Source organism: Macaca nemestrina, chromosome 8 (assembly GCF_043159975.1).
Source record: "Macaca nemestrina isolate mMacNem1 chromosome 8, mMacNem.hap1, whole genome shotgun sequence".
Lineage (NCBI taxonomy): Eukaryota > Metazoa > Chordata > Mammalia > Primates > Cercopithecidae > Macaca > Macaca nemestrina.
Genome location: NC_092132.1, coordinates 112264818 through 112289228, shown reverse-complemented (window position 1 = coordinate 112289228; position 24411 = coordinate 112264818). Strand labels below are relative to the sequence as shown.

Below are 24411 nucleotides of genomic sequence, written 5' to 3'. Positions count from 1 at the left end.
GGCAGGAGTCACTAAGTCTGGCTGAGACCACAGTTTCTATGAGGTATCTCAGGGGCCACTGAGGAGGGATCAGAGCTCTGAGCTCCCCACTCTTTGTTTACGTTATTTGGTCTGAATATTAGGTTTCTGTTTGAGTCACTAATTCAAGAATATTGTGTCAGGCACTGTGCTCAGGGCTGGTGGTGCAATGGGGAAAAAAGAGAAGCCCTTTTCTGCCTTCAGACCTTAGAGTTTAGCAGGAAAGCAGGCATTACTGTGATGCTTACACAGATAACTAAGAAATTACAGTTGCGGTGAATGTTACAAAGCAAGAGTGCAGGGTGTTGCGAAATTATGTATTGGGTGGCCTCAGCCTGGTCTGGGACTTGAAGGGTGAGGAGGTGAAAAGGGCTGGAGGTGGGGGACAGGAGGGGGAATTCCATGCAAAGGGATCACACACAGGAAGACCTGAAGGTGTGGCCGGAACCGAGCACAAAAGGAAAAGAGAGTCTTGAGTTGAAGCTGACAGCGAGGTAGGGCACAGATTATGAAGGGCCTTCAGGGCTGGGCTAAGTTCTAGACTTTATCTTAAAACCTCTGCAGAGATTGATAGGTTTTAAGTGGGAGAAAGAGCAACTCTTTGGAAAGCCCACTCCTGATACTGTGTAGAGAAGGAATCACACCAAACAGGAGTGAATAGCGGGCGAGGTAGGGGCAGTGAAGAGGCAGAAGGCAGTTAGATTCCAGGAGGGCTTAGCACAGCTCCCCAGCAAGACCTGTCTTAGGTTGCTTGCTGATGGCAGTAGCCTCCACAGTTGGGATTGACTTAAGGAGTCTGCAGCTTTCAGAGCAGGACTCGCAGGGGACAGTGATTCAGGTGCCTGTGTTCATATGACGTGTGATTTGGTAGGTCCTTCTGGAGTCCTCCTCAGCTCAGCAGCAGCTGAGCAAGGGGGACCCCATGCTCTAACCAGGAGCTGAGTCAAGTCATGTACTCACATGAGCTAAAACATCTGTCCTTAACCAGACATAGAGGTTGACCTACCCATCCCGGAATGTCTTCTCTTGGTTTGGTCTTCCAGGCCCTTCCTTAAGCTTCATATTTCCAACCAGACCATGCACCACCCTGTCTCTGTGCTTTTGCTTGCCCTGGTCCTTTCTGTCTCCACCCACCTGCTGAGCCCAGTCTGCACCCCCAGCACGCCTGTGCTGCGTTCCCTTCCTCGGTCACCCCAGCTCTCTCTGCCTCAGCAGCAGCCATGCATCACATTTTCCCTGCCTGTTTCTAAATATCCTGGCCTTTTCTGCAACCACATGGTACCTGGTTCAGGGGTTCAGCCAGCACTTAATGTGTGTATTTGGTGTAGACAGCCTGGCATCATTTTCCTTTAACATTTGTAGCCTCTCTTCCCATGTCTACACAGCACCCACGACTGCATCCTGCCTTAAGCTAATTTTCAATGAGCGCCTGAAATGCTGCAACTCTCTTTTTTTTTTCCTTTTTTCTTTCTTTCGTTCTTTTTTTTTTTTTTTTTTTTTTTTTTTTGAGATGGGGGCTCACTCTGTTGCCCAGGCTGGAGTGCAGTGGCATGGTCTCGGCTCACTGGAACCTCCACTTCCCAGGTTCAAGCAATTCTTGTGCCTCAGCCTCCTGAGTAGCTGGGACTAAAGGTGCATGCCACCATGCCCAGCTAATTTTTGTATTTTTAGTAGAGATGGGGTTTCACCATGTTGGCCAGGCTGATCTCAAACTCCTGACCTCAAGTAATCTGCCTGGCTCCGCCTCCCAAAGTGCTGGAATTACAGGTGTGAGCCACTGCGCCTGGCCTGCAACTCTCATTTTTAAAGGGGAGAAGTTAAAGCCCAGTGAGGGGTGTGTGATGTACTCTGGCCCTGAATCTTTAGCCCCTCAATCAGGACTTACTGGAGTGAGTGGGGCATAGAAAGGTCTTAGAAATGGTAGCATGACATACCCGCTAAACATGCCTGGAGTGCCCTCCTCGCCCTGCAGGCATGTGCCAGTGCCCCCTGGGATGGAGCCAGGAAAGCCTGGGGTAAAAGCAGTTGGCTGGCCGCCCCCTCCTGCCATGGTCCCCCATGAGAGGAGCAGCTCAGGTGTGCCCCCTCGTGTCGCTGCAGGCCCCAGAGCTGCTGGAGCAGCAGAAGTACACAGTGACCGTCGACTACTGGAGCTTTGGCACCCTGGCCTTCGAGTGCATCACGGGCTTCCGGCCCTTCCTCCCCAACTGGCAGCCCGTGCAGTGGTGAGTGGGGCCGGGGCACCTGGATGGAGGAGGGAGCCCGTCTGCTCCGTTCTCTTCACGTACCCTGTTTCCCTGGCGCCCCATCACCGGGCCTGGGAGATCTGTGTTGTGTCTCTTCCGAGAGGAAGGCCTGTCAGGATCTAGCACGAGTAGGGGGGCGGTCTGTGCTCCAAGGACCTGTTAATAGATACAGAGTAGCTGTTAAGTCTTCATGTGGATTCTGAGCCTTCACATCTTTTAAATACAATGCTGTGTCAATGTCATCTGCTCTGGGTTCAGAAGTAAGACTATTGTGTGAATATGTGCACTTACACTGAGAATGCTGTGTGTTAGTAAACAGAAAGAAAACACATGTATGCATGACAAGTCAGGAGGAAATATGTGGAAAATTGTTGACAAATTTTACTACAACCTCAATATAAATTTTTTTTTTAAAGTGTAAGAACATGACCGGGTACAGTAATCCCGGCACTTTGGGAGGCCGAAGCAGGTGGATCACTTGAGACCAGGAGTTCCAGACCAGCCTGGCCAACATGGTGAAACCTCATCTCTACTAAAAACCCTAGCCGGGTGTGGTGGCTGGTGCCTGTAATCCCAGCTGGGCTGAGGTGGGAGAATTGCTTAAACCCAGGAGGCAGAGGTCGCACCACTGCATTCCAGCCTGGCCAACAGAGTGAGACTCTGTCTCAAAATAAACAAAGATTAAAAAAAAAAAAAAAAAAAAAAAACTGAGCATAAAGCATAAGAATGTAGCTGAAATTGTGAACTTAATAAATTACACAAAAATTTTTCTAATAAATTAAAAGATACAATGAAGATTTGTATAATTACTCTGTATTCTTTAGCTTTTGTTTTACTGATTAAAGAAATAGTGCATTGTTCAGGATATGTTTATATAAAAGTTAATTATTACCACCAAAAATGGTATGTGAGGTAATGCATATGGTAATTAGCTCAATATAGTCATTCCACAATGTGTACATCATGTTGTACATGATAAATACAGACCGTTTTTATTTGTCAGTTTAAATAAAGAACTGGGGGCAGAAAAGAAGAGAAAAAAGTTAATTATTACTGAAAGGCATAATTTAAAAATGAATATTCCCCCAAATCAGTTAGATTTCATTTAGGATTTTTCCTTGAGAGGCCACACACTAGTTTAAATGATGCTCCTGCTGCTCAAAATTTACTTATTTCAAGTTTTAATTTTTTTGGAACCATAGTAAGTTCACGTGGCTCAAATTTCCAGAATAAGGGAGTATGCAGTGAAAAGTCATACCAGCCTCCCAGGCACTCATATCCCTCCCCACAGACACCTGCTGTCTTCCAAGAACGTTTTCATATCTTCCAGGGTTTTCGTATCTTCCAGGGATGTTTGCTACATGTTCCAGTAAATTGGCATATGTTTGTTTATTTGTACATTGATATTTCCCCTCTTTTTTACCCCAGTGGTAGCATTATCTGAACACGGTCTTGCACATGCTTTCAAACTTTTCACACCATGAGAATTTCTTTTTGAGTCAATTTATCTGCAAAACAAAAAATTATTCTTTTGAACTTAAATAGTACTGCACAGTTTAATTACCCCTTAATTTTTGCCAGATTAACTTTGCTTCATTTTTGTGTTTTGTAAAATATGGAAACAGTAAAAAAGCAGGAATCAACTGTCATCCCATAATTGGAAAACAATCACTATGAACAGTTTTGTGTCTCCAGGCTCTTCAGTGTTATATTTTTGTACTTTTTAAACAAACAAAAATAGGTTACTATAATATCCTCATACAACCTGCCTTTCAAACTAGATGTCGAAAATGCTTTATGTTTTTCCGTATTATTTGTAATGTCTGTTATTTCATTGGATGGCTGTGCTGTGGTTCATTTAACTTATCCCCCGTGGTTGGAAGCACGTTGATAATTTTTATTTCTTAAAATAACACTAAGAATAACATCCTTGTAGGGAAATTCTTGCACACAGTTGTTTCCCTAGGATAATACCTAGAAAGGGAAATAACAGATTAAAGACTTTGCACGTTGTAAAGGTTTTTGATACATGTTAGTTAGCAAATTGCTCACCAGGAAGGTCATATAAATACACGTCTCCACCTGGAGTGTGGACACTGCCCCTTTCACCACATCCTTGCCAATGCTGGCTATTGTCACCTTCTGGAAGTAATGAAAACAAAACATGAATGTTTTCAGAGGACAAGTGTGTACATCATGAGAATATTTATTTATAGGAATAAAGTGGGCCGGGCATGGTGGCTCACACCTGTAATCCCAGCAGTTTGGGAGGCTGAGGCAGGTGGATCACCTGAGGTCAGAAGTTTGAGACCAGCCTGGCCAACATGATGAAACCCCATCTCTACTAAAAATACAAAAATTAGCTGGGCGTGGTGGCACACGCCTATAATCCCAGCTACTTGGGAGGCTGAAACAGGAGAATTGCTAGAACCCAGGAGGCGGGGGTTGTGGTGAGCCAAGATCGCACTGCTGCACTCTAGTCTGGTCAACAGAGCAAGACTCTGTGGTCTTACCAAAAAAAAAAAAAAAAAAAAAAGAAAGAAAGAAAAAAAAGAATAAAGTGTATCCTTTGAAATCAATTCCAGAAAAGTGGTCTTAGGTGATGGCAGTCTGTTCAATTCCACGTTTACCTCCCAGTGAGGGAGGTCCCTGCCCTGAGTTTGGAGAAATGGCAAAGTTTGCCCCACTGTGGTGACTTATTTTAAAACAGGCATTGCTCCTTTAGCTACATAGGTTCTGGAATATTGAGGAATTTGTTCATTAATTTATAGTCACACTTTACAGTGTACGCATTATAAAAATCGCTTTAAATTACATGTACATCTATAGTGTTTTTTTGTTTTTGTTTTTGTTTTTGTTTTTGAGACAAAATCTCACTCTGTTGCCCAGGCTGGAGTGTAGTGGCATGATCTGGGCTCACTGCACATCTATAGTGGTTTTAACTAAAGGAATTATTGCATTTCTTCTGATCACTTGTTGAGCATTTCTCTTATTTATGACAAGATGAGTTAAAATCCATTAGAACTAGAAGAGCAGGTGCTTTTTGAAAATACATTCCTAATGGCCCAGCATCCTCGTAGGAAATCTGTTGTCTGCATAGCCATCTTCCTAGAGCTTCCCTTATCAGCGCTGGAGGGCCAGGTGGCCAGTTTCAAGTAGATTTTTCTGAAACCCAATAAGGAGCTGTTTTGTGGACTAATCTAGTTTTTAATGCTTTGGGCAACTTTTAAAAAATTTCACTATCTTGTCTCAGATGGCAGGTAAATAGTGATTTCCAGACAAATGCAATTTGGGCTTTACAATTCTATTATAAAGCCACTTTGAAATACATTTTAGGACAAGCCCCAGCAATAAGCATCTTATTTTGGGTCCTTTTTAAATTTCCCATCAACAACTTAAGTTTTCTATGAGAGGCTTATTCCACACTTAGATAATTAGAAAGTCTTGGAGCCCCCAACTTACAGCTGTCAGTTTCAGCCCAAGCGGTAAAGCACCAGCCTCTGCCATGCTCCGGCTCTTCTAGCTTTCCAGTGTGCTCCTGATAGGCTGGTTCACCACTTGCCAATGAAAATTGTTGGGAGCAAAGCATTTTTTATTTGAATTTCCCAGATGTTTTGAGAATAGTTGGACATTCAGACAGAATAGAAAGGACACCAGACATTGGGTTTGAGCCCCTGATTCTGCTACTCTGTTGCGTGACCTTGGACAAATCATTTGATCATCATTTCCTTTGGTCCAAATTGGGGGACTAAAAATAATGTCTGCCACATGGGCCTGTCATGGCCTTAAGTGAATAAATGATCTGTGTCAGAATACTTGGTTATCTATGAAGTATTATTCAAACTACTCTTCTTATTACCAAGATTTGAAGCCAGTTGCATGTAGATTATTTTTATTGGCCAGGCACTGTGGCTTACCCCTATAATCCTAACACTCTGGGAGGCCAAAGTGGGTGGATTGCTTGAGTCCAGGAGTTTCAGACTAGCCTAAGCAACATGGCGAAACCCCATCTCTACAAAAAATACAGAAATTAACTGGGTGTGGTGGTGCACACCTGTAGTCCCAGCTATTTAGGAGGCTGAGGAGGGATGATTGCTTGAGCCTACAAGGTTGAGGCTGCAGTAAGCTGTGATTGTGCCACTGCATTCCAGCCTGGGTGACAGAAAAAAAAATTATTTTTACCTTCAAATACTACTTCAGATACCCCAAGAAGTTCCCTAAGTTGGGAAATGTATAAGTTCATTTATCCTTAGAAACAGTATTTAGCTGTGTACATTTAGAGGGAAGTATCTATGTGTGTGCGTAGGTTTTGCATATTTTATGTAAATGTTGTATGCATACTGTAATCTAGGTTTGGAAGTCCCAGTTTTAACCTCTGTCAAAACACAAGAGTGTGTAGTAGATGAAACAGAAGATAGAGCAAATGAGAAGGAAAAACCAAGGATGAGATAAGGAGGCAGTAGTACTGTCTGCAGAACTCTGGGCACAAGATGGTCAGTGACTCTGCTAAAGGTTGCTTTTCAAAAACTCATTCAGGCAGTCCTGACCAGTCTTAAACTCTCAAAGAATCCGCCTGACTCAATGTGAATGAAAAGATTGGGGCTATAAATCTGTATAGTTGTAAACTGATATTATAAATGTAAAGTGGCTCTTGAGTGCTAAGTGTCATAGGGATGTGTATAACTGTATATTTCATTGACATCCCAGTCAACAATTGACTGCATAGATGACAGTGGTCTCATGAGATTATAATACTGTATTTTTGCTGTACCTTTTCTGGGTTTAGATATGTTTAGATACACGAATATTTATCATTGTGTTACCCTGGCCTACAGTATTCAGTACCGGAGCATGCTGTACAGGTTTGTAGCCTAGGGCAATAGGATGTACTATATAGCCTAGGTGTGTAGTAGGCTAAACCATCTAGGTTTGTGTTCGGTTCACACAAGGACTAAATCACCTAATGATGAATTTCTTAGAATGTGTCCCTGTCATAGCAACGTGTGACTGCACCTAACAAGATTCATATTTGCAGGCATTCGAAAGTCCGGCAGAAGAGTGAGGTGGATATTGTTGTCAGCGAAGACTTGAATGGAACAGTGAAGTTTTCAAGCTCTTTACCCTACCCCAATAATCTTAACAGGTAAGGCACAGCAGCATTACACGAATACATATTTTTCTTCCCTTTTTTAGAAATACAAGTCTGGACTGGGCGTGGTGGCTCACGCTTGTAATCCTAACACTTTGGGAGGCCAAGGTGGGTGGATCACCTGAGGTCAGGAGTTCAAGACCAGCCTGGCCAACATGGTGAAACCCCATCTCTACTAAAAATGCGAAAATTAGGAGTGGTGGCACACGCCTGTAATCCCAGCCACTCAGGAGGCTGAGACAGGAGAATCGCTTGAACCCGGGAGGCAAAGGTTGCAGTGAGCTGAGATTGCGCCATTGCACTCCAGCCTGGGTGACAGAGTGAGACTCCATCTCAAAAAAAAAAAAAAAAAGAAATTCAAGTCTGAAGTGACATCTGATAACTTTTAAACAGGTTATCAGAATATCGTCCTGTGAGTAAGAAATTGACATAGTCCTTCTTAATCTTAAATCTAGAATGGGTTTCCTTCCCTCATCTCCCTAGAAATCATCTCTTATTCTAAGTTCACATAACAATTTATCTGTGCCTCTTATTACCCTTAATAGCCTCTACCTTGTATCACATTTGGTTTTGCATAGGGTTTGTCTCTGATTCAACAGCAGTCCTTTTAAGGGCAGGGAATTATACCTTATTTCTCTTTCTACCCCTCATGTGGCCCAATTCTGTGTCACAGTCAACAAATAAATCTTTGTCATTTGAATGGCATTACAATCCAGTCTCAGAGCCAGAATCTAAACAATTAATAATATTGTGTAATTGTACAGAATTGGGTAACAGTGCAAAAGAAAGCTACGAGGCAGTCACACATAATTGAGTGGCATGGATAATGATTACCATATTTAAAGGGTGGAAGAGAAGATTGGATGGACTAGTGCTATAAGGAATGACGTGGGATAAGCTAGAACTTTTTGGAAGGGTCTAGACAGATGTGCAGGACGTGGACAGATGAAGAGGAAGGAGGAAGGAAATTCTAAGGGGAAAGATTAAAGTGAGCAAGGCACGTTTGGGAGGTGGTGGGTAGCTGTCTTGGCCTCAGGAAAGGGTTTGAGTGCTCACAGGAGGCAGGCTCTGCAGGGCCAGGGGAAGGAGCTTGGAGTTTGTCATGTGAACCACTACATCTGGCAGCGTGGGATCTAGATTCTGTAGGGGTCACCTGAGCTAGGATGTGCTTATAAAGTGTATTTTAAAAACCTCATGGGTCATTCTTTTTCTTTCTTTTTTTTTTTTTGGAGACAGTCTCCCTCTGTCACCCAGGCTAGGGTGCAGTGTGGCACAATCTCGGCTCACTGCAACCTTTGCCTCCCAGGTTCAACTGATTCTCCTGCCTCAGCCTCCTGAGTAGCTGGGATTACAGGCGCGCACCACCATGCCCGGCTGATTTTTGTATTTTTAGTCGAGATGGGGTTTCACCATGTTGGCCGGGCTGGTCTCAAACTCCTGACCTCAAGTGATCCACCTGCCTTGGCCTCCCAAAGTGCTGGGATTACAGGCATGAGCCACTGTGCCTGGCCTTCATGGGTCATTCTTCTGCAGCTATTTGGAGGTCAGGAATCTCTGATTTCAGGGTATTTTAGAATTCAGGAGAGAGGTGTGAACACCTGAATAATTGATTGGAAATGTCTATACTGTTTCTGATAAACCCATTTTCATTTTCAATCACCATCTGTTGGCTGCCATCTGTGCATATACTGGGAGACACACACTGTAGCCCAACATTGGCTGGAAGTGTCTCCTCACACACTCTGCTCCTCTCCACAGCGTCCTGGCTGAGCGACTGGAGAAGTGGCTGCAACTGATGCTGATGTGGCATCCCCGACAGAGGGGCACAGATCCCACGTATGGGCCCAATGGCTGCTTCAAGGCCCTGGATGACATCTTAAACTTAAAGGTGAGCATGGAGCCAAGTTAGCCCTGAGGCAAAAGCTGGGGTCCCCAGCGGAGCATGCACTTCTTAGGATAGAGCAGGGGATGGGGCCAGCTGACTTAGTGAGAAAGTTTAGGCTCCTGCATCAGTCTTTCTGCATAAGTAAAGAAAGGACAGTTGTGCTATTTGACATTGGCTATGAGGTCATAGCCACAGACAGGATTATGAAAGACGAAAATATGCGAAACATGGCACCTGACCTCCCTCCGTCAAGCCAGGCTGTTGCTTTGTGTGGTTGGGAAATGTTGGGAGTAGCAGAGAGAGGACCTAGGCAAATAGATGCGCATCTCCTTGAAGAAATTGGTTTTCCAGTAACATCTGGGTTGTGTTGCAGCTGGTTCATATCTTGAACATGGTCACAGGCACCATCCACACCTACCCTGTGACAGAGGACGAGAGTCTGCAGAGCTTGAAGGCCAGAATCCAGCAGGACACGGGCATCCCAGAGGAGGACCAGGAGCTGCTGCAGGAAGCGGGCCTGGCGTTGATCCCCGATAAACCTGCCACTCAGTGTATTTCAGATGGCAAGGTAAGCCCTGGCTTCGTACACACCACCCTGTTTCCCTTGGCTGTGCCTCTTGGGAAACTCAACACACCTTCAGATTTCAATTCTGCTTTGTCATGTAGTCTGTTTATCATACAGTGTGGATACCTGCCTGGTGTTTAAGTTGGAGTATGGTGTCCTCTGTGTGGCCTGATAGGAAACACAAATCTCCTTGCTGGACTTGTTACTTCCAGACCCTCCAAGACCGTTCTCTTGCCTTTATTGCAAAAAATGATGCGGTAGTACTTGAATCGCTCAAGTTGCCAGCTTGGCCCTCTTCCAAATATACTTAAAAAAAAAAAAAAAAAAAAAGATGCTGCACTGTCTTGAGTCAACTGAAACTATTTATGACGGCCTCTGTGTACTGAACTGTGAAACTATTTATGATGGCCTCTGCGTTAGGCACCTGTGTTAACTATAGCCGTGTAAGACATGGTCTCTGCCCAAAAAGAGCTTCTCACCTGACTTGTGGAGATAAAGTTATCATATGAGAAATAATCATTGCATAGGGAAGTATATAGTGAATTTCTGAACTTCACAGGGATGACAGTAAAATAGAATGTAATAAGTTTGTAAATAAGGAGTGTGTTCCAACAGTAAGTGTAGGCTGGAAACGTTGGGAGAAAGACTTCATGTATGCTTCGTACTTGCTGGCTGAAGATGATGCTCTTGCCAAACAGTGGGGAAAGCTCTGGAACCTCTTCATTATTAGAAAAGAGAGGATTGGATCCACAAGATTCATTTTGTTCTTGTCCCTTTGCAGTTAAATGAGGGCCGCACATTGGACATGGATCTTGTTTTTCTCTTTGACAACAGTAAAATCACCTATGAGACTCAGATCTCCCCACGGCCCCAACCTGAAAGTGTCAGCTGTATCCGTAAGAATTTGTTTTGTTTTGTTTTTCTAAATAATCAGTTATAATATGTGGGACAAGGCAGGGGAGGGAGACTGGACTAAGGAAAGGGGAGCCACATGAAGGAAATTAGTATCGCCAGTCCTCAGGGCAGCCTTCCTTATTTAGGACATGCAAAGAGTAGCCAGGCAAGAGACAGTACAGGAAACCATTAGTGAATTTCAACCTCCTAGGCTGGGCATGGTGGCTCACGCCTGTAATCCCAGGACTTTGGGAGGCTGAGGCAGGAGGATCGCTTGAGCCCAGGAGTTCAAGACCAGCCTGGGTAATATAGTAAGCTCTCATCTCTACAAAAAATTTAGAAATTAGCCAGATGTTGTGGTGCATGCCTGTAGTCCAGCTATTCAGGAGGCTGAGGCAGAAGGATCACTTGAGCCTGAGAATTCAAGGCTGCAGTGAGTCATGATCACTCCCACTGCATGCCAGCCTGGGTGACAAGAGTGAGACCTTGTCTCCTAAAAAAAAAAAAAAAAATTCTATTGAAAATATATGACCCTATATACATATGTGTCCAAATGGTTCATAAAGTGTTTCTTCAAATCAACAGCTACTTATTGACCACTGGTACATGCTGTTGGTACAAATACATGTATGTGACAGTAACCAGGCATAACACCCTCCAAAGTTACATGATCCTATAGTAGGTATAAAACGTGAAAGTGCCAGCAGTGTTGAAGGCAGGATGTGGTTAATTGTAGGAGAGTTATTGTGGTTATTTTTTGACAGTTGCCTCTGTCTTTGTCTCCAGTTCAAGAGCCCAAGAGGAACCTCGCCTTCTTCCAGCTGAGGAAGGTGTGGGGCCAGGTCTGGCACAGCATCCAGACCCTAAAGGAGGATTGCAACCGGCTGCAGCAGGGACAGCGAGCCGCCATGTAGTGTGCCAGGCTTTTTTTTTTAAACTTAATTTATTTAAAATTGCTTGGTGGCTTTGGCCACAGGGAGGTGGCTGAGGCAGGGACCCAGAAGCAACTGTTAATGAGCAACAAAAGGGAGACACTGGTTTGGACAGACGGGAAGCAGTTGGGTGGGCTGGACTGAGGCAGGTCCCTTTAGACCTGATGAGGTGAGTGTGGTCGGCCCAGGGCGAGGAGTATGGAACTGAGGCTGGGCTGGCCGCGCTGTGGACGGATTGGGAACCCAGAGGAGCTCACTGCCATGTGGATTAGCAAAACTCCCCTGACTGTGCTGCTGGGGACTTATGGACTCTTTCTCCAGTGTGACTCGTTTGCCAACGTTATTGGCCTTTTGTGTCTTCCTTTGCCTGGTGCCAAGTTTGGTGCAGAACCTCAGGCATTGCTGAGGGCGAGGAAATCGTCCTTGGGTTATAAGTGGCTGCTATAATAATAGCGATGATGATGATAATTATAGCAGGGACCTCCCTTGACATTTGAGGGGGTTTTGTTATTGTGCAGGAAATGGAATTTGGATCCCAGAGATGCTCCTAGACTCTGTTCCTTGTGGTCCCTGCAGGATGAATCTCCTCCGGAACAACAGCTGCCTCTCCAAGATGAAGAATTCCATGGCTTCCATGTCTCAGCAGCTCAAGGCCAAGTTGGATTTCTTCAAAACCAGCATCCAGATTGACCTGGAGAAGTACAGCGAGCAAACTGAGTTTGGGATCAGTGAGTGTGCACTTTGCAATGAGTTTAAAGACACCATTTTTTTTTTCTTTTTCTAAGGTTTCTTTTGTCCTATTATAATTGAGTTGCTTATTTCTGTTTCAGTTTTGTGGTGTTTTTATTTTGTTTTGTTTTGTTTTTCCTTCTCAATTTTTTTTTCAGCATCAGATAAACTGCTGCTGGCCTGGAGGGAAATGGAGCAGGCCGTGGAGCTCTGTGGGCGGGTAGGAGACTCATTTGGGGTTTCTGAACTTACCGAGGGGGTGAGGTTTTGCTCCTACTTTTCACTTTCTCATCAAACACTGGGTCGATCTCTGTCAAAAATCAGGTGTTCCTCACCATGCTTTGAACTTGACTGGACCAGCTGGAAAGAGGCTAAGAGTAGCCAGTAAAGGGAGCCCCTCTGTGGCCAAATCCAAGAGTTGCGTGAATGGATGGCGATGGTCCAGATTTAAATAAGAAGCAAGTGTTAGGTTCCCTTGGGGAAAAGCCGAGACCATTTCCTGTTAGGAAGGGCATTGGATGGATGATCAACACCCCCTCTTGTTGAAGGTTTTTGACTAATTTTGTTGGGACGCTAAATCCATAGGAAATAAAAGGTCCAGGCAGAAAGTCTCAGGACAACGTGAATCAGATGTCACCAAAAAACGTTAATTATGAAGGCAAAGGAAATACGTGTGACTAAATGAACGTCACACGAACTGAAGATTGAAGTCAGGCTCTGGGGCTTTTTCCTGGACGAATCCTCTGTTTTCCCCTGTGTGCTTGGGCAAGGATCTTCCCCTGTGTCTCAGTATCGCTTTTTATCAATCAGTACTGATGGGGTGTATGTGTGTTTCATGGTGAATATTAACCATAGAAGGGGTGAGTGCTCCTCCCCATCTTGAGACTCATAATCTATGAAATAAAGCAGTCTGGGCCTCCCTGCCCAGTAGCATCGGCATAGACAGATGAAGAGAAGAGAAAGTAATGTGCCTTGGGCATCTTCTGTGTGCCAGGCACCATGCCAGAGGCTTTAAGTACTTCATCTTACTTCACTCCTCAAATAGCCCTGTTAGAAGCCTATTTTATGCAAAAGGAAACTGCAGCTGGGGGTAAGTAACTTGCCAAGGGGTCACATAGCTAGAAAGTGGTGGACCCTAGATGTAAGCGCAGCCATTCTGACCCCACAGTCCACATTCCTTTGAGCCAGTCCATTGAGAGTCCTCAGGCAATGTGGAGGGTCCCCAGGTCTCGCTCCTCCTCAGATCTTGCATCTCAGCATGCTCCTACCACATCAGTTGACATTAGCACAGCTTTTCCATTAGGAGAACGAAGTGAAACTCCTGGTAGAACGGATGATGGCTCTGCAGACGGACATCGTGGACTTACAGAGGAGCCCCATGGGCCGGAAGCAGGGGGGAACGTTGGACGACCTGTGAGTACTGACTGGGGGGCCCCTCTGTGCCTAGCACATACAGATAACCCTGGAGCTTCGGTGTGTGTGTCCAGGGCACCCTCAGTGGCTGTGTGGGACCATTCTCTAGAGCATGCTCCCCTGTGGGGTCACCTCCAGCAAATCATCACTGAGCCTCAGTTTCCAAATCTGTTCAGTGGCAAGAAAAGCAGTCTTACCTCACGAAGTTGTAAGGATGAATTCAGGTAACGCGTTTGAGACGGAGGCCATAATCTGTAAAGGCTCTAAAATGCAAGCAGCCTCTACCCCTGTATCAGACTCCCCTGATTTGTCCCACCCACCCTGACCCAGGCATAGCTCAGAACAGAAAGTAAGATAGAGAAGTAGAGAAGGAAGAACCTGACAAGGGGGAATTCGGACCTGGAATCCGTTCGTTTGAGTCTTTGTCAGGTATTTGGCGTTGACTCCAGGAGGGGAGGAGGGGTCTAGGCAGATCACTCCTACCTGAAGGAGATCACATGTGCTCCTGGCGTGCAGATGGAGGGAACCGGGCAGGCCGGGTCAGCCTCTTGAGGGCTGTGTCACCGTGAGCTCAGCAGTGTTCCCTGATTCTCTCACTAGGATTCTTAGGACAGGAGCTCCAAATGTCAGAACTTTGATTCTGTCTTTTCTCTAATCAACCCTTTATTCTCCTCTAGTTCTTTTATTTGTATTTGTATTATTTAAGAGACGGGGTCTTGCCCTGTTGCCCAGGCAGGAGTGCAGTGGCACAATCATAGCTCACTGCAGCCTTGACCTCCCAGGCTCATGCAGTCCTCCCACCTCAGCCTCCCAGGTAACTGGGACTACAGGCGCATGCCACCGTGCTCAGCTAATTTAAAAATATATATATATTTTTGGCTGGGCACAGTGGCTCACACCTGTAATCTCAGCACTTTGGGAGGCCAAGGTAAGAAGATTGCTTGTGAGCCGAGAAGTTCGAGACCAGCCTGGGCAATGTGGTGAAACTCTATCTCTACCAAAAAAATATAAAAATTAGCCATATTTGACCTCAAATCTAGACAGAACTTCTTTGTATATTTTAGAGAGGAGCAAGCAAGGGAGCTGTACAGGAGACTAAGGGAAAAGCCTCGAGGTAAGTGGGGTTCTGTGTCTGCCTTGGGCTTCTCCTTATCTCATTTATGGGGCATCACTACTCTCTGCTGGCTTCCTTGAGGAACTATGCTACCCTCCCCTCTCCAGACCAGCGAACTGAGGGTGACAGTCAGGAAATGGTACGGCTGCTGCTTCAGGCAATTCAGAGCTTCGAGAAGAAAGTGCGAGTGATCTATACACAGCTCAGGTATGAGCCCCGACCTTCCTACTCTGGAGGAAGGACTGGGAGATGCAGGCTGGGTGTGAGGCCACCTTCCTCCCTCCTCTCTGATTCACTGGACCTCATGAAGAGACTTTCTGCAGCTGCTGACTGGATGCACAGCTGCCATGGGTTCCATTTTCTCCAGCCCAAATGCCATTAGTTTGTCATGTTTATTCTTTGCAGTAAAACTGTGGTTTGCAAGCAGAAGGCGCTGGAACTGTTGCCCAAGGTGGAAGAGGTGGTGAGCTTAATGAATGAGGATGAGAAGACTGTTGTCCGGCTGCAGGAGAAGCGGCAGAAGGAGCTCTGGAATCTCCTGAAGATTGCTTGTGTGAGTGAGTGCTGTGGCCCCAGGCCCTTGGCCCATCAGCCTCCTGTGCCTTTCTGCCTCCGTGTACTGCCGCCATTCCACACGGGACGCCATAGAGCCACCAGCAGTCCACTCGGCTGCTGCTCAGGTTTCACTTCGCTGTTATTTGACTTGGTGTGAGCAGGGAGGTCAGAGGAAGGACCTGTGCTAATCATTTTCATTCATCTGTGTATTACTTTCCTGTGGCTACTATAAAGATTAGCACAAACTGAAGGGCTAAAACAACAGAAATTTGGGCTAGGCACGGTGACTCATGCCTGTAACCCCAGCAATTTGGGGAGGCCAAAGTGGGAGGATTGCTTGAGCCCAGGAGTTCAAGGCTGCAGTGAGCTGTGATTATGCCACTGCCCTCCAACCTGGGCAACAGAGCTGTCTCTACTAAAAACAAAAACAAATGTGTTATCTGAGCTCTAGAGCCCAGAAGTCCCGTGTGAGCAGGGTTGAGCTCCCTCTGAGGGCTCTTGGGGAGGGACCATCCTTGCTTCTTCCAGCTCCCGGTGGCTCCAGGTGTTCTTTGGTGTGTGACTCCAGTCTCTGTTTCTGTCTTCGTGTGACCCCTGTGTCCCTTATCTGTGACTCTTACAAGAACACTTGTCATTGGATTTGGGTCCCACCCAAATAGCCCAGAGTGATGTCATCTCAGGATCTCTAAGGACGTTTTCTCCAAGTACTATCACACTCACATGCTCCAGGAGTTGGGATGTGGGTGTATCCTTCTTAGGGCCACCAATTCAGCCCACCATCATGCACAGCAGTGCACCTTGGTTGACCATCATCTGCGTCTGCGCTGCCCTCAGTGCCATAAGCCAGGCTTTCTGTGCACACCATCTTAACGTAGCTGTGAGTCCACGGAATGCCACACGGTGGGGAAATGGGAAATGAAACAGCCAAGAACTAAGACGGGCAGACCTGGCCGTGTCATGGGAGCCAGAGCTGCTGGGAGTGCAAGCCCCATTGTGAAAGGCTGCAGAGAAGGTGACATGAATGGAAGAGTGATTTAGGCATCAGTTGCCTTTAAGAGCAAAGGGAAGGAGACAGGGAGATCATTGCTCATGGTGGAAGCAGGAGGTGGTGCATTAGGAGATTCTCATTGTCAAAGGCAGAGGGGACAATCCACACACAGTGCAGAGAACAGAGGGGCTGGGGTCACGTGCCAGAGCACTGGGCATGCCTTGGGAGTGGGAGTGACACATCCTCCGGTAAGAAGAGAAGAAAGGGAGAAAGCAGGATGACAAGGTAGAGAGGATCTGAAGAGGAGAGGGAGGTGCGGGTGTGCACAGGTGATAGCCTGATGTGCCGTCTATATCCCTTGAACATTTATTGAGTGCTAACTGTATGCCCAGCAAGACACACAGGTGAGAAGGCATGGCACCTGTTCCAAGGAGGGCCTGATCCTTTGAGGGGCACAGATAGAGGCATGAGTAAGAGCCGTTCAGGGCAGGAAGGGCTAGGAAGCAGCTCCAGGAGGCATGAGCTGCAGTTTCCATGCACAGGGGGAGCTCTAGTTTGTCTTAGAGGAGAGGGAGCAACAAGAAGGTTCACAAGGAGCTGTTCCAGCTGAAGAGTGAGGATGTTCCAGGACAGAGACGTTGCTTTATCAAAGGCAGAGAGCCTGGGGAGTCAGTGTGTTCCGAGTGGGGATAGGCTGGTGTGTGTGGGGAAGGCTACGATGGAGGATGAAGTTGCTGAGGTAGGCAAGGGTGAGCTTACGCGGGCCACACTTTGTTTTCTTTTCTTTTTTTTTTTTTCAAGACAACATCTTGCTCTGTCTCCCATGCTGAAGTGCAGCTGTGCAATCTCAGTTCACTGCAACCTCCACCTCTCAGGTTCAAGTGATTCTCCTGCCTCAGCCTCCCGAGTAGCTGGGACTATAGGCTCATCCCACCACACCTGGCTAATTTTTGTATTTTTAGTAGAGATGGGGTTTCACCGTGTTGGCCAGGCTGGTCTCGAACTCCTGGCCTCAAGAGATCCACCTGCCTTGGCCTCCCAAAGTGCTGGGATTAATGGCATGAGCTACTGCGCCTGGCCCATGTCCATTTTCAAAGCACACAGGACACATCGCAGTATCTGTCTTTTCCCTTGATATTAAAGGAATTGAGTGTGGGGATATGATCACATCTGGGATTTTGGGAAGTCCCTCTCCAGGCAGCTGGAGAATCTGAGCCCTTGGCCAACCTCAGCACTGAGAAGGGCCCCTCAGCAGGGTTGGAGTTGAGCCACCCCTGTGCAGCACAGGACGGGGTGGGGCAGGAGCTGGGGCAGGGCCTGGCAGGGAGGGAGCCAGGCAGCGCAGGAGCCATCCCCTGCCACACTTTCGGTCAAGGGCAGAAGCACAGGAGGTCAATGCTGGGCCTCTCCCAGGCATGGTCAGCAGGGAAGGTGCAGCAGGAGGACCAGGAATGGAGGCTTGGGCGCTTGCATGGCTCCTTGACTTGTGGGCCTTGAGGTTTCGCTAGAGGGGAGGATGTGGAGCCAGGAGGGTTCCACGGCCTGAGGGACATGTGAGGGGATGAAGGACTGCAGGCCGCAGTGAGTGCCAGGAGCGGGGGTTGGGGGACTACACAGGTGGGTTGGGGACCATGCAGGGCAGAGATCAGTGGAGGGGTGACCTGAAGGTTGGCCGGCGATCGTGGGCTGTGAGCTGAGGAGGCTCAGGTAGCTGGAACAGGAGCCCCTGCTTGACCCTTTGGGCTGGGAGGAGCAGTGGCTGCAGCCCCTTCGGAGTCAGTGCATCCTGGTTTCTTCTCAGCCAGGTCATAGAGGATATGAGCCACAGGAACTCCCATAGCCTTTGTGTGTGTGTCTGTCTTCTACCTGGAAAAGAGTAAAAATACTTTCCTGTTCTTTTCTTGTAAAAGTTCATTAAGGGGCCGGATGCAGTGGATCATGAATCCTAGAACTTTGGAAGGCTGAGGCAGATCACCTGAGGTCAGGAGTTCGAGACCAGCCTGGTCAATACGGTGAAACACTGTCTCTACTAAAAATACAAAAATTAGCTGGGTGTAGTGGCACATGCCTGTAGTCCCAGCTACTTGGGAGGCTGAGGCAGGAGAATTGCTTGAACCCAGGAGGTGGAGGTTATAGTGAGCCAAGATCGCTCATTGCACTCCACCTGGGTGACAGAGCGAGACTCTCAATCATTATCAATCAATCAAGCAATAAAGCCGATGAAAATAAAAAAACCTGCAATAAATGTAGGCACCCAGGTCTCCTTAAATTTAGAATCCTTTCCTCAAAAGTCCCCCTGTTGATACAGAAACACTTTTGAAGCCAGATGTGAAGCACCAGCTGCCCCCCAGGTAGGGGTGCCGACTGGTAGGCTGTAGGGTTAGCTCTGGCATCTGGCAGTCAGTTGTCTCCTGAGAAAATACTGTGGTGTGAATGCAAAATGTGATTCGTCACTTGGCTCCTAATTTCTTTTGATTTTGTCCCCTAGAGCAAGGTCCGTGGTCCTGTCAGTGGAAGCCCGGATAGCATGAATGCCTCTCGACTTAGCCAGCCTGGGCAGCTGATGTCTCAGCCCTCCACGGCCTCCAACAGCTTACCCGAACCAGCCAAGAAGAGGTAGGTCCCCGTTAGCAGCGCCAAGTGTGACCGTCGAGGGCACGTCAGGAGATTGGGGATGGAGGCGTTTGTCACTGGTAAATGTCTGTCCAATGATATCACTACCTCTCTGGATGTTTGTTGCATCTGCTAGGTCCTGTGGGGACAAAAGTGTTACATGTTTTGCTCTCCTAGTCCCTTGAAACTTACTAACTAGTTTCTTTGTCCAAGGCTTGGATGACTAACTGCTTAATGAGAACATTGGAAATGCTGGTCGGGCACATGCTGCTACCTTTTATCCATAGGAAGCCACATTCCCTTCAGGGAGGCCCACTTCATCTCCCCTGAGCCATCTGCCCCCACTCACCCTACCACTCCCTTGAGTTACCGAGTCACCACCCTCCTGGTGCCACTGACCTTCCCGTTCTTCCTGTCCTCTGCCTCCTCTTGCCTGAACCATGGCGGCAGGGCTTTCTGCCTCCTGCCTCCTGCCTTTCTGCTGCCAAGCCCTGTGTGATTGAATTAATCTTCACAAAATACCACTCTGACCAAGGTATTCCTTGGTCAGTCATGAATAACAGCTTCCCCCTCCATTATAGATGCTCAGGTCTGAGCTTTCTTCAGGTCTCATCTGCGCCAGTAGCACAGTATCAAATTCTCAGGTCCTGCCGGAGACCTCACTTGGGAGCTCAGGGTTGGGGCCCAGCAGTCTGTGTCTAGCAGCCCTCCGCCCATTCTCCAGCACACTGCAGGCCACCTCTGTTCCCACGGTCGTCCCTTCCTGTGGTTTGTTTTGTTTGACACTTTCTGTGTGCAGGGCTCTATGGGTTTCTGCAGGAACTAATCTCTAGGCATGGGAAACACTGATGATTGCCTGGGGCAGGGGAGGAGGATGGGAGTGACTGATAATGCAAGGTTTCTTCTGAGGATGAAGAAAACATTCTGAAACTAGACATGGTGATGGTTGCACAACTCTGTAAATATGCGAAAACCCTTGAATTGTACACTTTAAATGGGTGAGCTTTATGGTATGTAAATTATATCTCAATACAGTCTGCTTTGAAGAATCTTGTTCTTGTCCTTGGGGACTTTGTAGCCTATTTTGATATTTATGTGACCTTGGATACTTAATTTTCTCTCGGCCGTATGGCACATTCTTGTAATCCTAGCATTTTGGGAGGCCGAGGCAGGAGGTTTGCAGGAGTTTGAGGCAAGCCTGGGCAACGTAGTGAGACTGCTTCTCTTTTTTTTTTTTGAGACGGAGTTTCGCTCTTGTTGCCCAGGCTGGAGTGCAATGGCGCAATCTCAGCTCACCTCAAACTCAGCCTCCTGGGTTCACGCGATTCTCCTGCCTCAGCCTCCCGAGTAGCTGGGATTACAGGCATGAGCCACCAGGCCTTGCTAAATTTGTGTTTTTATTAGAGACAGGGTTTCTCCAGCCTGTTGGTCTGGCTGGTCTTAAACTCCAGACCTCAGGTGATCCGTCCGCCTCAGTCTCCCAAAGTGCTGGGATTACAGGCGTGAGCCACCGCATCCGGCCCTTTTTTTTTTGTTAAATAAAAAGTACTTCCCCAACCTCTCATGAGCTCCTGGAGTATAGTAGCTAGGCCAGGAGCCTCTTCCATTCCCTTCTGGGGCAGGCACTGAGCCTTTAGCCTAGCTAGAGGCCCTGTAGCTGAGGTTTGGCAAAAATGTACTCTGAGCTCCTGCCATCAGATTGTCACATTTTGCAGAGTGAGAGGAGTTCCGGGGCACCGTCTTCCCTTACGTGGCTTATTCCCTTCAATGATGTCCTCAAAGCTCTAGAAAGGTAGACCTGGGTATATAGGATGTCTCTTGTCTCCCCACAGCATAGAGCTGAGGTTAGAAAAAGATGTTTTATTACATGCTGCGCTTTCTCAATGTGGCCCAATCCTCAGAGGAAACATGGGTTTCTTATTATAGAAAAGAGAGAGATCAGATTAGATGAAACCAAATCCCAGAACTGCTTTTCAACAGATTCCAAGGAACTATGGAACCCTGATAAATTGGTTGGCCCTTTTTTTTTTTTTGTCTACTTCAGAAATTGGAAAACAGGTGATTTGGAGAATATCTTTAGATTTTGGCAGTTTGAGAATTAAATTCAGCTATCTAGTAAGTCAGAAAGCAGAAAGAGCTCTTTTTACTTCTGACTTTTTATGGAGATCTGTTTGCCTTTTTGGCAGTAATGCTCATGTGTGGAAAGTGCATAACAAGATGAAAGTATTAGTCAATGGGTTGGTGTTTTAAGACACTCAGGATCAAAATAATTGTTACTTCATTTAAAAAGTATTATCAAAACTCTTTAGCATATTTTAAAATAGCAGTGTTAGCTCTGATAACTAATAATGATCGCTTTCTAATAATTTGATCATTTTCTTTAGTGAAGAACTGGTGGCCGAAGCACATAACCTGTGCACCCTGCTAGAAAATGCCATACAGGACACCGTGAGGGAGCAAGACCAGAGTTTCACGGTAACAGCCTGTGTGAGCCCCCTGCGATTCCATGTCCTTTCATTCTATAGCAAAAGAGAAAAGAAAATGGAAACACAATCTGGCATTATCCCAAACCTCAGTGTTTGTTTGTTTGTTTATGACAGGGTCTTTCCCTGTCACCCAGGCTGGAGTGCGGTGGCATGATCTTGGCTCACTGCAACCTCTGCTTCCCGGGTTCAAGTGATTCTCATGCCTCAGCCTCCTGAGTAGCTGGGACTATAGGCGTGCGTCACCACACCCAGCTGATTTTTTCAGTGCATATTTATAATTTTCCATTACACATTTTTTATTATTCATAATAATAGTGATGACTAACAATTATTGAAGGCTTACAACTACATATATGCATTATCTTATTTAATCCTTGCAACACTTAATTCCTATGATGAGGAGGAAGGTAGCATTTTCCCCAGAAGCCTGTCCCCACCTGCACCGTTGGTACTACTGCTGAGGATTTGTGTGTTGAGTGCTGGGCTGGGAGCGGGAACCAGCCATGGCCATGTCCTCAGGGCCTTGGAGCTTAGCAGTAGGTAGTACTAGTTATGAGACCACTAGTCAAGATATAGGTACATTAAGACAAAGCTTCATTGTTGAGAGAATCCTGCATCATTTGCCTAGATCTTTACATGGTCTTTACCTGCTAATCACTTGCTAACCTCCCCTAACTTTAAGCTTTTCGGAAGAATTGCAGGGGATACTACTGTGAATTGCAGCCTTTGCTGATGTAGTCGCATGTCCTCCTCCAGTCTGTGGGCATTCTGTATTTCTTGCTGCTCTCTTCCTCCTGGCACAATAATGTTTTGATCAGTTCATTGCTTACTTGCACGTCCGTGGGAGGAAGAGGAAGTCTCATCAGGCCGAGTCATGTGGTGAGGCTGGAAATCCATAGCTGAGATTAGCTACCCACAGTGAGCACGAGAGTGAGTGCTGTGAGCCACGGTGGTACTGACATCGCCTTTCTAATTCCCACAGTCACAGAATCTTAAGGACTCTGAGCCAATCCAAAGAAAAGATCCTGTACAGTTTGAATATGTAACTTAGCTCAAGAGTGCCCTGCAGTCACAAAACTTATTAATAAAAGGGTTTGGCTTTTTAATTTGTATTTGTTTAATTAATTTATTTATTTTATGCAGCCTGGGTCTTGCTATGTTGCCCAGGCTGGTCTTGAACTCCTGGCCTCAAGCAATCCGCTCGCCTCTGGCTCCCAAAGTGCTGGGACCACAGGCATGAGCCACCATACCTAGCCAATAAAGGGGTTTCAATATATTTCTTTTTATTTTTGTTTGTTGTTTTTTTTTTGAGATGGAGTCTCGCTCTTTCGCCCAGGCTGGAAAGCAATGGTATGATCTCAGCTCACTGCAACCTCTGCCTCCCAGGTTCAAGTGATTCTTCTGCCTCAGCCTCCTAAGTAGCTGGGACTATAGGAGCTTGCCACCACGCCAGGCTAATTTTTGTATTTTTAGTAGAAACAGGGTTTCACCATTTTGGCCAGGCTGGTCTCGAACTCCTGACGTCATGATCTGCCCACCTTGGCCTCTCAAAGTGTTGGGATTACAGGCGTGAGCCACTGCACCCGGCCGAGTTTCAGTATATTTCTAAATTGTCCTGATTGCCTCCTGAAGAGTAACAATAACCTGAAATGTGTTGGTGGCTGTTGTATTTTTAACATGTCTGTTGACTTTCAGGCCCTAGACTGGAGCTGGTTACAGACGGAAGAAGAAGAGCACAGCTGCCTGGAGCAGGCCTCCTGATGTGGGGGAACTTGACCCCCTGACATGGGGCTGTCCATAGCAGACCTTGTGCGGTGGGGGGACTCGACCCCCTGACATGTGGCTGCCTGGAGCAGGCCTCCTGACGTGGGGCTGCCTGGCTGCAGCTCTCACATGGCGGTTCCTGCTGCACTGATGGCCCAGCAGTCTCTGGTATCCAGATGGAGCTCTCACTTCAGCAGCTGTGACTTTCACCCAGGACCCAGGGCGCAGCCCTCCGCAGGCACTGCCGGCACCTTGTCTGCACACTGGAGGTCCTCCATTACAGAGGCCCAGCGCACGATGCCGGCCCCACGAGCGTTCAGGGCTACAGCCACAGCAGCTCCTTCCTCTGCCTTGAGAAAAGTGCTTGGAGTACGGTTTGCCACACACGTGACTGGACAGTGTCCAATTCAAATCTTTCAGGGCAGAGTCGGAGCAGCGCTTGGTGCCAGCCTGTCCTCTCCTGCTCTCCAATGGCCCCGCTCCCTGTCCTCTCTCACTTTACAGCTTGTGTTTCTTCTGGATTCAGCTTCTCTTAAACAGACAGTTTAATTATAGTTGTGGCCTGGCCCCATCCTCACTTCCTCTTATTATTTCACTGCTGCTAAAATTGTATTTTTACCTACTGCTCTGGTGGTTGTCCTCTTTTCGGCAAAGTTGGAGTGAGTGCCAAGCTCTCCATCTGTGGTCCTTTCAGCCACAGAGAGACTCACCGTAGTAAGGGTAGGAGAGCAGCTGCCTTATTCTGAGTCCCAAAGATTACTTGGGGGTGATTGTCACAGAGGAGGGACAGAAAGGATATCTGCTGACCGCTGGCCTGCCCACACCATGCCCACGTCTCCGTTCCTGCTCAAGAATGTGTGCATGTGGCAGTGCTGGGCTGGGGAGTCCCTGTCTCTCCCAGCATCTAGCAGTATTAAATGGATTCATTTTAAAAATAGCTTCTATATTTTGTAACATGTCTCAAACACTCATACTGGGTTCCACAATCCACTGTTAGAATACCGATGGTTAGGGTTTCTGAACTAAATAATGTATCGTGCCTGGATCATTACTAGTGCCA

At 46.9% G+C, this 24411-nt stretch overlaps 1 protein-coding gene across 3 annotated transcripts in view; it reads left to right on the top strand.

Annotated features, from left to right (window-relative positions):
- The window catches only part of LOC105476527 (inhibitor of nuclear factor kappa B kinase subunit beta), a 56714-nt gene extending 32792 nt beyond the window's left edge, over positions 1–23922 (top strand). For all 3 annotated transcript variants that reach the window (XM_011732517.3, XM_011732515.3, XM_071068329.1), the window contains 15 exons: positions 2119–2243; positions 7300–7407; positions 9172–9301; positions 9672–9866; positions 10645–10759; positions 11544–11667; positions 12266–12417; positions 12577–12638; positions 13722–13831; positions 14896–14945; positions 15053–15152; positions 15351–15498; positions 18977–19104; positions 21486–21576; positions 23283–23922. In XM_011732517.3, the coding sequence (XP_011730819.1) occupies positions 2119–2243; positions 7300–7407; positions 9172–9301; positions 9672–9866; positions 10645–10759; positions 11544–11667; positions 12266–12417; positions 12577–12638; positions 13722–13831; positions 14896–14945; positions 15053–15152; positions 15351–15498; positions 18977–19104; positions 21486–21576; positions 23283–23348 (1704 nt within the window). In that variant the 3' untranslated portion in view covers positions 23349–23922. The remainder of the gene's footprint in view (positions 1–2118; positions 2244–7299; positions 7408–9171; positions 9302–9671; positions 9867–10644; positions 10760–11543; positions 11668–12265; positions 12418–12576; positions 12639–13721; positions 13832–14895; positions 14946–15052; positions 15153–15350; positions 15499–18976; positions 19105–21485; positions 21577–23282) is intronic.
- Positions 23923–24411: the final 489 nt, after the last annotated feature.